This window comes from Dendrobium catenatum, unplaced genomic scaffold (genome assembly GCF_001605985.2).
Source record: "Dendrobium catenatum unplaced genomic scaffold, ASM160598v2 fragScaff_scaffold_1220, whole genome shotgun sequence".
In the NCBI taxonomy this organism is placed as follows: domain Eukaryota; kingdom Viridiplantae; phylum Streptophyta; class Magnoliopsida; order Asparagales; family Orchidaceae; genus Dendrobium; species Dendrobium catenatum.
Window position 1 is genome coordinate 4,618,280 of NW_021319682.1, and position 12,402 is coordinate 4,630,681.

A 12,402-nucleotide genomic window follows, 5' to 3' on the forward strand; every position below is an offset into this window, starting at 1 on the left:
AATTTAATTGAATTGCATAGTAATCATATATTTGATTGTAAGAACATTATTTATATATGCATCTATGTATCAAAATGAAATAAACATAGTATAGATTGTAATAAAAATGATTTCGAGATATGCAAAGGGTGGGTTATAACATTCAGGAGGAATTTTCTTCTCGCCTGTCAAAAAATTTAGGTCTTACACGTAGAGATTGTTTGGAGATTTGCATGACAATGAGAGCGTAAATGTCATTTTATTCATAACTTTGCTCAAATTTTCATTGACTTAAGATATGAAATCATTCTTTATCGAGAGAAAATGGCTCTAGTTTTCTGAATTGAAATCTCTTTAGGCGTTCAAAATTGGAGAAACAAATATTGGATCGGTCAAAGTGGGTAACATCCACATCACATATCCGTGGATTTCCTAGAAATACATGGTAGCATCTATTAAGACATTGCACCACATACGATCATAGTATGCTACTAGTGGAAATGGAACAGGGCACCATTGGGTGATTGAGATGGTGTTCTTATCATTCCAAGTTACCTTGTAGGGCTAGGGATGCAGTTCAGTGGTGAGCTTCATCCTAGCTAATGTAGAGTTAACAATTATGCATTATCGTTATAATTGATCAATTTGCATGCTATTCTTAAAATATGGTTGGAAGATAGTCGTGTGCTTCCTGTCAGTGCCAGCTTTTAGGGGTAGCTAGTAAACATTGCACAATAGTTAAGTGTGAGCCATCTAATGCTTCATTAGCATCACTAGCTTCATGCTTTCATCATAGATTCACATTCTAGAGAACCATCTTCATGGTTTTCCTTGTATTGCAAAACTAACACAAAAACCCTGGATCTCCCACTGTCTGAGGCCCATATAGGACCACTGATTCTATCCTTATGTACTAGGATTTTTGTTTTAACAAGTTATTTATGCTGGTATTTCTTTGATTTTTATGTGGAACATACATTTTTAATTTTTGGCTGGATAAAATTTCCTTTAATCATTCAAAACTATAACTTTTATCTAGATATTACATTGTATATTATTGGATATTCAGGTCCTCCAAAGAGAAGCTTTCCAAAAACAAATGTTGGAGAAGTTGATATGGATTTCAGCATTTATGCTTGTTGGAGCGCGTCATCAGGGAGCTACTGTTGGCGTTGTGGAGAAGGATTATCGATCTGAGGTAAGTACTTCTATGTAAACTGGGAAAGCAAATAAAGAAGATTGCGTGCAACACCCAGCATTAGAATTATGAAAAATTATGTTTTTGGTTTTAATCCCAAATCGTATGGATCAAAACGTTTTAATATAAATATATTATGAAGCATATATTCACCTTTTTTTGCTGCAAATTTATGAAATCTGGATTCTTCAATGTCGGATAAAAGGTAATGCTGAGGTTTTTTTGAAGGTTATGGTTGATCTTGTTTACTGTCTGTATATAGCGTGCCCTGAACGTTTCTTATGCAACTCACGAAGCATTATTTCGTTTACAAAAGGTTTATTTTCATATGTAGATAATATCTAAGGGGTGATATAACTTAGGGATAATAACAAAAAGTCTCTTGTTTTTTACAGGCAAACTGATATAATTCTTATGCACGCACTATACATTGGTATCTCATTTCTTAAATCCATCTAACTACTTCCTCGATCTGTTGAAACCCCAAGCTAGGTTCTTTTTGTTACTTGCGGTTGTAATGAAGTCTTAAACGAACACAATATGATGATGATTTGGTAATTATTTTAAAAGAAAAGGTATATGACAAAAAGATGAAGCAGTGTTATAACATTTTGATGCGGGCCACCGCCGACTGGAGGAGAAATTTCATCTTGAAGGAAAATTAGGGCAAGCCCTAATTTGTGAAACCTAAGGCATATCACATTTCTCACTTGATATTCTCAAAATATTTGATTTTTAGGATGTTCTAGTGTTAATTTCCAATTAGCTCAATTTTTATAGTTGTTAGTTCTCCTATATGCATGGGAAAATTGGCAAAGAAGCATCGATCTATACTCCATTGTTCATCATGTACAAAATGGAGGGGACTTAACTAGTGGTGACACCCAGGGACCTTCTTGCATTATCGTGCGGCATGATAAATGACTTAATAAACCATGTTCAATTTGTTGCTCAGTTCTTTGGTTTCTTGACATATTTGGACTTGATTATTTTTTCTTTATTATTTTTGTGAACATCTTAAGCAGTGAGGGCATTAGTGTATTTATGACCCTAAGACTTTCCTATATAAGGATATTTATGAATAACTTCTAACGAGTTCAATGATATTGAAATTTTACACCCACTTCTTACTTTTTTTGTCTCTTTCCTCTCTTGTTTCTTTCTCTCCCCCTCTTTTTGTGCCCCTCTCCTTGACATTTCTCTCTGGCTGCGCCATCTTTACCCATCTCACCCACATTATCATGCTAAAAAGATGTAGAAATTAAATTCAAATTGCTTACATTCCTATTCCAGAATTACTGTGATGCTATTCTAGCTATCAAGCAACCCTAAAACCCTTCCAAGAAACAATGTAACCTCTCCTACACCTCCATTACCCGTTCAAATCTAAGACTACCCTAAATTTGTTGCTTATTCTTTCCTTAAATTCATTGCAATCAATTACAATTCATTTGCCAATGATCAAGCTCCTAGCATCTCTGTAAACGTGTCCTCGCCCAACCCCCTTCACTTGCATTTCTTTCCACCGCTTGCATTTTGCACTTGTAACACTTGTTGTGCCTCACTTCTAATGAGCACTCGTTACATACCAATAATATATATACTCCATGCATCCTACTATTGCTCCCCTACTTAGGGTCTGATCTTTTTGGCCTTAACCCCTTTCAATAATTTGAGTTAACCATAAATTTATATGCCTCTCTCTTCATGGTGGCATGACTTCTCTATCTACTCTTAATGATTCAAAACCCTCCTCTACAATCAATATCCCCATCAAATTGAAAGGTATCAACTCTCTCTTATGGATGAGGGCTTTTTTGTTTCCTTATCGGTTCTCATGAAAATCTTGATGAATATCCTCTAACTCGCGATGAAAATATCCAATATTTCAAATGACAAGCATCTAGCTTGTTGACCTCACTTTTGATCTAATGCATGAATTTTAAACTCATATCCTTCAGTGTGATAAGTTTAAAGCATGGGTGAGTCATCTTAACCAAGTTGACCGGTCAAAGTGATCAAACTTATTAAAAATTTTCAAAATATTAAGAAAAGGTAAAGTTGATCAAATCTCATGCTTGCATGCCACATGGCTTCCAGGATCCCCCTATGGTCTATCCTAATCACCTTGACCAAGTTTGATCAGGCAAAATGGTCAAGCTAGTTAAAAATTAAAAAAAAAAATACTTAAAACGACAAAATTGGCAAAATGCTTGGATTGATCTCCCAACCTTAGACCAGCTGATTTGAACCCCCTCCAAACCACTATAGAATGCACCTAGAAGTTTTTTGAACCCAACCCATGCCTTGGTTCAACCCAAATGGTCCCTCCCCCACAATGCAACATGTCAAATGGGCTTTCCACCTTGGTTTGTCCTTACCTAGCCAAAGGCTGCCCACCTAACCTCATGGGAAACTTGAAAAATATCTAAGGAAGTGCTCCAAGCTTTCTCAACCCTTCATGCAAACCCCATGATTTAGAATAGGGCAAAACCCTCCAAACCCCTCATAACACACATAACACCCAAAAACTCTCCAACCAAGCCACCTCTAGAGCTCCCATTCCTTTCATTTGGTTGTTGGAGCTTCCTTTCTCACTTCCACACTCTTTCCCACCGCTAAAAGTGTGTTAGAGGAGAGACCTAAGGCTATACATAGGTTGTTTTCCTTCCCGTCATCCTAACTTTCGATCCAGGCGGTTTCAAGAGGAGATTCCTTCAGAGAACTTGTTCCTCTCATCCTTACGAAGAAAATGAGCCCAAGAATGAGCCATTCAACCAGTGGATAAAGGTTTATTGCGACTTTTTGTTAAAATTTTGATTGTGAATAACTCTCAAAATACATCATATAAAGCTCCCAAAATCAAGGTGTAGGTAGTTCATAGGTTCATAAACATTCCCTAAAATCTCATTAAGTTTGGCCCAGTGGATAACCTGCAGCAAACAAAATAAATTTTTTAAAAAAAGTTGTTCTGAAGGAATAAGATGAAATATGGACCGTCTATCTTTGATTAAACACTAATGTGGATCCCACACGTCGACATATGGCAGCCACTGCCTAGTGCCCATCGCCACCCATTGCCATTCCGCCGCCTTCCACTGCCTGAAATTAAAAATAAATGAATAAAACTAAGAAAAATGTACATAACCTAAAAAATTCAATAATCTTGGGCTCTATGGGACCAGAATGATGAGTCCTACATTTTAAAAAGAAAATCAAAGTGTTTTGATAGATATATTGAGAGTAATTTGCATTTGAACCTGTGAGTATTTTGCAAATTACTCTCCAATCGGGCATCGTCTTGCGATCAAATTTGGACAAAGCAAACTAGAGGATGTTCCCTACTTCCCCTAATTTTTCTCTGGGCTTGGTGAAGTCCCTAGGTTATGTATTTGATATTTCAAAGTTATGGGCCACTATTTGACCCAAATCTTTGAAAATTTACTTCTCTTAGTGCATATAGGCCAAGGTCCTCTTGTTAAATGCAATGTTTCGCATATTCATGCATCATTTACATATCATTTTCTTACATGTGTGTTCTCTTTGTGTTATTTGCGAGGGACAATTTTCTTTTGTCGGTTGACGAGTCATAGCTCCCTGGGCATCAGGAGAGGCTCCTTCATTATGTTGGGGCATACATACTTGCCCCGGCTTGCTTCTAGATTAGGTATAATTTATGTAACTTTATTAAGACCTCTTTTTTGTTGTGAACTACTTGGTTACACTTGCACACACACTTTGAGCTATCTTTAATTTCACCCAAATACATATGATAGGATGTGTTAGACATTGGTCATAAGTTAGCTCACTAACGAAGTCTTGGCCTTATTTGTTAAAGCTTGCCCCCTCTGTGAATCTTAGAAACCTTCATATGGTCAACTAAGCATGTAGTGTAAGTCACTCATTTGTGCTATGTGCATCGATGTATTTTCAGACGAAGCGGATCCTGCGAGGATGTTTTCTTTGATTTTGCTAATAAAATATTTAAGCAACTATAAAAGTTGCATCCTTAGTGATTTTGAGTTTTTAAATCTTGTTTCCATGAACTTTTCAAGAATGTGTAAAGGAAAATAAAATATGAGCTCTAGTATGTTAGGTTGATCTATTTGTTTTCTTTGTGTAGTGTCTCTCCAATAGGTGATAGGCTCCACTGCTTCAACCTTAGTTTAGAAGCCTCATGTTTGAGTTGCATTTGATACAACAACAACAATAGCAACAACAAGCCTTTATCCCACTACGTGGGGTCGGCTACATGAATCCTTTTTCTCCATTGTGTCCTATTAAAAATCAAATTCTCATTTAAATCTAATAGAGAAAGTTCATTTCTAATATTTTATAACCAAGTCTTTTTAGTTCAAAATTTTCATGATTAGATTCTAATATATGTATATCTTTTATATTACCCGTTCCGTCAATACAGTTTATAAACTGGAAACCTCGAGTTGCGGGGCTACTTGTCTTAAGGAGGTTTTGGTCCTCGTGCCTGTTGTGATAACGCCACGAATGAATTGATGGAATATGTGTTAAATTATAAATCTTACAAAAAAGAAATCTCTATTTTAAAAGTATTTTCAAATATAACATATAATGTTGGAAAAGCAAATGTACTTCAAATCAAGCTCTAGTGCCTTAGCTTATATTTGATTTGTATTTATTTTTGCATCCTCTTCTTTGATGTGGGTATATAGGATGGAAATCTCGAGCTGCGGGACTGTGTCATAAGGAGATTTTGATTCTCGTGCCCGTTGTGACAATGTTACATACCTCACAAGTTAAGGGAGAAGAAATGTTCAAAGACTTGCACAAATTATTCCCCTTTAAAAATTTAAAACCACATTCAAGAGCCCAAACCAACTCCTTAATCACTTAAGTGTCAAGCGGTAGTTCTCATAGAACCCTTGTATATCTTTATGTAGTGGGTTTTCATTCCTATGTCACCCTTTTAAAATTGATTAATCTTAGACATAGGAAGCCTAGAATTTTTGTGGTGGGCAATACCCACTTTAGTGTCACCTATCGGCCTTACCTCGATACTTAGGAAACCAAAGAGGTATTAGCCACCCTTGTAGCCTCATTATAGTCTTAGTTAAGTTTAAGATTGAGGATGAACCATTTGCCCTTAATTTTTTTATAACTCTAGCATAGATTAAAGCCCATGTATTTTAGACTCTTTATAACTAATGATCAAAATTATAACTTTAAAATTAATTTATAATTAATCCACCTTAAATAGTTAAATGGCTAATCACTTAAAGAGAAATCTCTAGGGTAATATTAATTAATATGAACTCGATCTTGCAACTTTAACCCTTCACCTAATGATGGTAGTTAGCTAACACTAACTTTGCACACATTTAAATGTTGAATATGACACATTTTTATAGGCATCCTATGGTAGGTTGTATAGCTAAGATAATATTTTCCTTTTTTTATTTTTTTACTTTGCACTTGTGATGATGTGATGTTATGTTTTTGGTTTGGATTGTTTATGCTTGTTTTATTTTCTTTTTTGAAGATTGATGAGTGGGCACTTGCCCTTAAGTTGTGAGAATTTTTCTAGAAATATCTTCTATAGGTGGTCATGTTCTCAAGGTCTAATAAAAATTTTGTAATTATCATTATAAGTATACTCTCTAATAGGTACCGCAAGGATTACTAAGCCCTAGAGAATGTGGTCTTAATGACTAAGTTTGTGTGTAAATATAACTGCTTTATTATAATTATGCTAATCTCTATTTTGTAGGGAGCTTATGTAATTTTCTTTTCTTTAGTTAACTTCAGTCATGTTGGAGTAGCTCCAATGGAAGATAAGATTAGAAAGAGTAGCCTTAGATGGTTTGGTCACATAAAATGACGACCTTCCAATGAACCGGTTAGGAAAGCATATGTATTAGATTTGGCTCATGTTAAGAAAGGTAGAGGTTTAACTAAAAAGACTTGGTTAGAAAATATTAAAAATAACATTTTTTATTAAATTTAAATGAGAATTTGACTCTTAACATGACACAATAGAGAAAAAAGATTCATGTAGTGGGATAAAGACTTCATGTTGTTATTGTATGTTATTTTAATTAGAAAACTTATGTAGGTATGTGGGTATTCCAGAAGGTAGGAGGTCAAACATGTGAAGGTTGATCAAGATCCACGTGCCATTTTATTGATGTATAGTTTTAGGTTGAGTTATAATTATGGTAGAGCTCAACTATCCATTTTTCTTTTCCTAGGGTGTATTACAGAACCCAACTGCATTTCTGGCCTCTTATTTATTATTTATTTTTTGATGATTGATGTGTATACTTCGTTTGCGCACTAGAACGGCTTGCTTTTATTAGGTTTATTTGATTGTTTTTCTTGGGGGTGGATCGGACAATGTCTTCACGTTAGACTCTTAGGATGTTAAATTTTCTATAAAAGATAAAATTTGCTTAATCAAGATAAAAGAAACATATGACTTAAAATCAACCAACATGCTTTTAAAATTTAATGCATGACCCTTCTTAGGTCAATTTTTAAAGTATAACTCGTATTCAAAACCAAGCCCACTTCATGGTGACTACCGACTAGTTCTGATTCCCCCTACCGTTCATGCATAGCCTTCTTGAGAGTTCTCTAATGTCCTTGCGCTTGTAGCCCTCCAAAAAGGTTAAGACACTATACTGATCACTATTCAGTTTTATATCATTTGATTATCTTTCATCTAAATTCTAGTATTTTGTGTGGCATTATAGGATATTCAATGGAAACTTGATACGAATACTGAAATAACAAACTTGCTAAATCAGTATCTATATGATATGGACACCTCTCCCTGACATTAAACCAATACCATGCCAATGGGAATACACCGGCAAGTTTCATCTTGACAACTCCATTGATAAATATAAGTATACTTAGTTACCAAATGTATTACTCTAGTATATGGGATCAATTATTTTGATACATTCTTTCTAATTATCTGGCTTAAATATCTGTCACCATTAATTTGCTATGAATGGATGTGAGCAATATTTTCTCTATGAAGATCTTACTGAAGCTGTGTATATTGAGCTATTACTTGGGTGCATTGTGCATTGGGAGATCAGAATATGCAAACTCAATAAGGACATATTTCTACTTAAAACATTTCATGCTTGGTCTGATACAAATTTTCAAAGTTCATGTTGAGGTCGACCTTCATAGTAGTACATCACTTCACTCTATCTTCTACAAACATAATTCATCTAGTTCTATTATCTTTACTATGCTTGTTGTCTTGTTGATGGCATGCCTGTTTCTAGGAGTGATCAGAATGAATTTATTGTGGTAAAGCACTATCTATAATAGTCTTTTCTGACCAAATACTTGTTGGTAATAGAATACGCCTACATTAAATAAAGAGTTTCATTGTCTCAAAGGAAGTATTCTGCTAACCATTTTTAGAAATTAGTTTGTTAGGTTGCAGATTGCAGATTGTTTGTCTCGTTAATTGACAATTAAAAGTTTACAAATGAGGAGGAAGTGTTTGAGGATGTTCATTTCTATCAGTAATTGGTTTGGAAATTTATCTTACTGTCAGCAGACCAAGTATCTGCTCGCTATTTATTCTAAGTCAACACATGTAAACTCGTAAACATAAATAATAGGATGTTGTTCTGAATATTCTTAGATACCACAAGAATGACCCAAAAAAGGACAACTATGGCTTTGTTTGGGACAACTTTCATACCGCTTCCTAAAACAGTTTTATAGTTTTAAACTTTCTAATTCAAAAAAAAAATTGTAGTAGAAAATTGTTTTAGTAAGTAACAAAAAAGCTGTCCCAAACAAATCCTATATCTTAATGTGGAAGCTTTATATGATGCTAATTATGTTGGGTCATTGTTGATAACAAATTTGCATCGAGCCGTCTGTGTAAGAAGCAATAAAATCACATGGAAGAGAAGAATTAAATATTGGTCGATGGATTAAGTGTTGAAATAGAATGCAGATCCTTGAAACTCTGTGTTTGATCATGGACATCAATAACTTCCTAGGGGAATTTGATTTTTCAATTTCTCAACTTATTGCTGTAAACTATGACATTTATGTTGCTATCTTTATTGCACTATTAATCATGTATTTTACGAAAGAACAAAAACTCATTAATGTTGATTGTCATTTTATTCAAGATGTGTTGCTATTAAAGAAAGTTGTTAATGAACATTTGGCAAATATATTTACCAAAATTTTGGAATCACTTTATCTTTTACGAACTGTTCAATAATTCGGTGTCAGTTGATATATATGCTCCATCTTAAAGGGGAGTGTTGGAAAATAGTAATATAAGAAAGTACTTAATTCTTCTTAGCGGTAGATATGCTTTTACTTATATTTTATATCCTCACTTTAGGTTATTTTCATCCTTATTTCCTTTTTTTTTTATATTTGATTTATACACCTATATATAGGCAGTCTTAGGAAAATGCAAGAAGTCCCCTGTTATAACAGTAGTTTCTATTTATTCCTGTTATAGCACCTGAGACAAGAGAAACTGAAAAGTCTAGATTTTGAATTTTTGACCGTCTCTTTTCAGTAAAAAGTGAATTTTTGCTTCCGATCCGGGTCAGGTCGTCGGGCTGCGCGGTAATTTGGAAAAGCACGTGCTAAATTTTGAGTTTTTATCGAGTCGGGTCCTCAGATCGTCGGTGCGCTACGTGGCGTCATTTAATTGGAGTCCGGATGTAGTGCTACGTCCGGTGTCCACACCGAATAAAAATTCCTATAACAGAGATGGCCAACGGGTCTCTTTTCAGTAAAATGATCCTTTCCTCTCTTAATTTTATTCATTTCCAGATTTTGTATTCTCAGGTCACAAGCCTCATTGCAGAACTGGAATCTGCTGCTGCAGCTGAGAGGCAATTAACATTTGACTATGGCTTGGAGGAGAGGCTATGTGCTTACTCCAGGGCTGTTGCACACTTCCCCACTGCTGTGAAAGAGGTCAGTACAGTTATTCAATTTAGGTTTCATTTGAGACGACTTTCTTTCTTCTTCTTGAAGCAGCTTTCTAGTACAAAATTAAAAATTTTGTACTAAAAAGCTGCTTCAAAAAGCATAAAGAAAATCGTCCCAAACAAAATCTTAATATAAACCAGTATCTAATTCTTGGCTTATTATTTAACAACTGCAATCATGCCCAGTTTAAGTGGAGAAATGGGTGGTTTTATTCACTGACTGAGAAGGCAATTGCTCTAGGAAAAAATGACCCTTGCCCACTCCACACAGCTTGGCTTAAAGAGATTAAGATCATATAAATTTCTTCCTCTCCATCGCAGCAAACTGGTATGAAGTTACTCTTTCGAATTAATGGTACTTATTTTGGAACAAGGAATTAACTTCTGTAAAAAATTGAAAAAACTGAAATTCTGGGGAAGGGTCGTCTAATTGCCACAAATATGTTTAAGGTTTCGTTTGGGATGATTTTTTTACTGTTTTTTAAAGCAGGTTTTTTAGTACAAAATTTTAAATTTTTTTTTTTTTTTACTAAAAAGCTGCTTTAAGAAGCAGGAAGAAAGTCATCCCAAACAAGCCTAAATAATCAAGACTTAGGCTTCGTCTGGAATGATTTTTTTTCTATTTTTTAAAGCAATTTTCTAGTATTAAAATTTTAAATTTTGTACTAAAAAGTTGCTTTATGAAGCAGTTAGAAAGCTATCCCAAACGAAGCCTTAGACTCCCATTTTGGTGAGAGAAGTCACCAATGAAAGGTATAATCTATATAAGGGAGCTAGTAGGAAATTAAAAATTTTCCATGGAACATTATCTCAGAAGACCAATGATTCCAAATTCCTTTGGGCCTTCCCAATTATTTGCATTATATTTCCAAACTATCTGATGCCAAGCTATATCTTTATTTATTTTTAAGTTGCAATTGCATTATCCTTCCTAAGTATTTGATGCCAACAATAATGCTTGTATTATAAGACTTTTCCTTAGTAATCGAACATTGAAGGACCATCGGTGATCATTCAAATATAACTACAACTTCTTCACTTCTTTATCCCACTATGTGGGGTTGGTTACATGGATTATTTTCGTCCATTGTATTTTATTAAGAGTTAAATGTTCATTTAAATCTAATAAAAATGATAATTTTTAATATTTTATAACCAAATCTTTTTAGGTTTACTTTCACCTTTCTTGACATAAGCCAAATCTAATACATCTACACTCTTAATCGGGTCATTGGAAGGCCGTCATTTTATGTGACCAAACCAAGGTCTGAAATTGCGCAATTGGGTATTGAGGCTTTTTTTGCTTGTGAGATGTAAGCCTCCAAATCTAAAAATTGTTTAAAGTCAAAGTAAAAGTTAAAATTCATTTTTAATATAATATTTAAATAATATGTTAAAGAATGGTATTAAGTTTTTATTGAACTATGACATATATATATATAAAATAAAAAATTGTATAAGATATAAAATGTTAAGTGATAAATTATGTGAAATATAATTGAAATTTAAATATTACAGAAATAAAACAACATAAAATGCATGAATTATATTAAGTGTCATATAACATCAAATTTAGTTTTAATTTTTTTTTCTTTCTTAGTTGTCTATTCGTATACGTTCAATTTTTTAAAAATTTGAAAAGATTGGTTGCAACTCAAATCATCTGTACTATTATTACTAAGGGGGTTTTTATTTGAATCACTATCGTAACAAATTGATCTCTTCTCTATCTCATCTACTTCTCAATAAATAAACATTCAACATGTCATAACATATATTCTAAAGTGAAAATGCCTCTAAGTTAACCTTTAAGTTCTCTTTCATTGTATAAACTTGCAATTCTTTCTCCTTAAGCATTTATGCCTCATTAGATGCCTCATTTGCATATAACATAAAAATATAATATCATAATAACATAATATTTAACACCCGTCCCAAAAGTATCATTTGTACTGATCAGGTACACATTTAATGGATCACCTTTACCATTTGGTTCTAACGAACCCTTTTACCATTTGGCTCGAAAGAGCCCCTTTACCCTTAGCTTAAAAGTGTCCTTTTATCATAGATACTTCCGCATCAAACATGCAAATACAAATATTCATTATTTATTCATAAAAGAGGCTTATGTATACCATTCATGTGTATGTTATCATATGGAGTTACATGTTTGCTACTTACATGAGAAAAGAGACATGCTCATATAGGAAAACCCGACCCGAACCCGACCCGAAAATTTCGGGTTCGGGTCAA

General features: G+C 34.0%; 1 protein-coding gene across 2 annotated transcripts in view; it reads left to right on the forward strand.

Annotated features, from left to right (window-relative positions):
- The window catches only part of LOC110100302, a 14,900-nt gene extending 4,205 nt beyond the window's left edge, over positions 1–10,695 (forward strand). Inside the window, exons 3-5 of one of the 2 annotated variants that reach the window (XM_020827743.2) lie at positions 1,049–1,177; positions 9,989–10,135; positions 10,336–10,695. In XM_020827743.2, coding sequence (XP_020683402.1) covers positions 1,049–1,177; positions 9,989–10,135; positions 10,336–10,449 — 390 coding nt within the window. In that variant the 3' untranslated portion in view covers positions 10,450–10,695. The remainder of the gene's footprint in view (positions 1–1,048; positions 1,178–9,988; positions 10,136–10,335) is intronic. The other variant, XM_020827744.2, reaches the window with a different exon arrangement.
- The last annotated feature ends 1,707 nt before the right edge of the window (positions 10,696–12,402 follow it).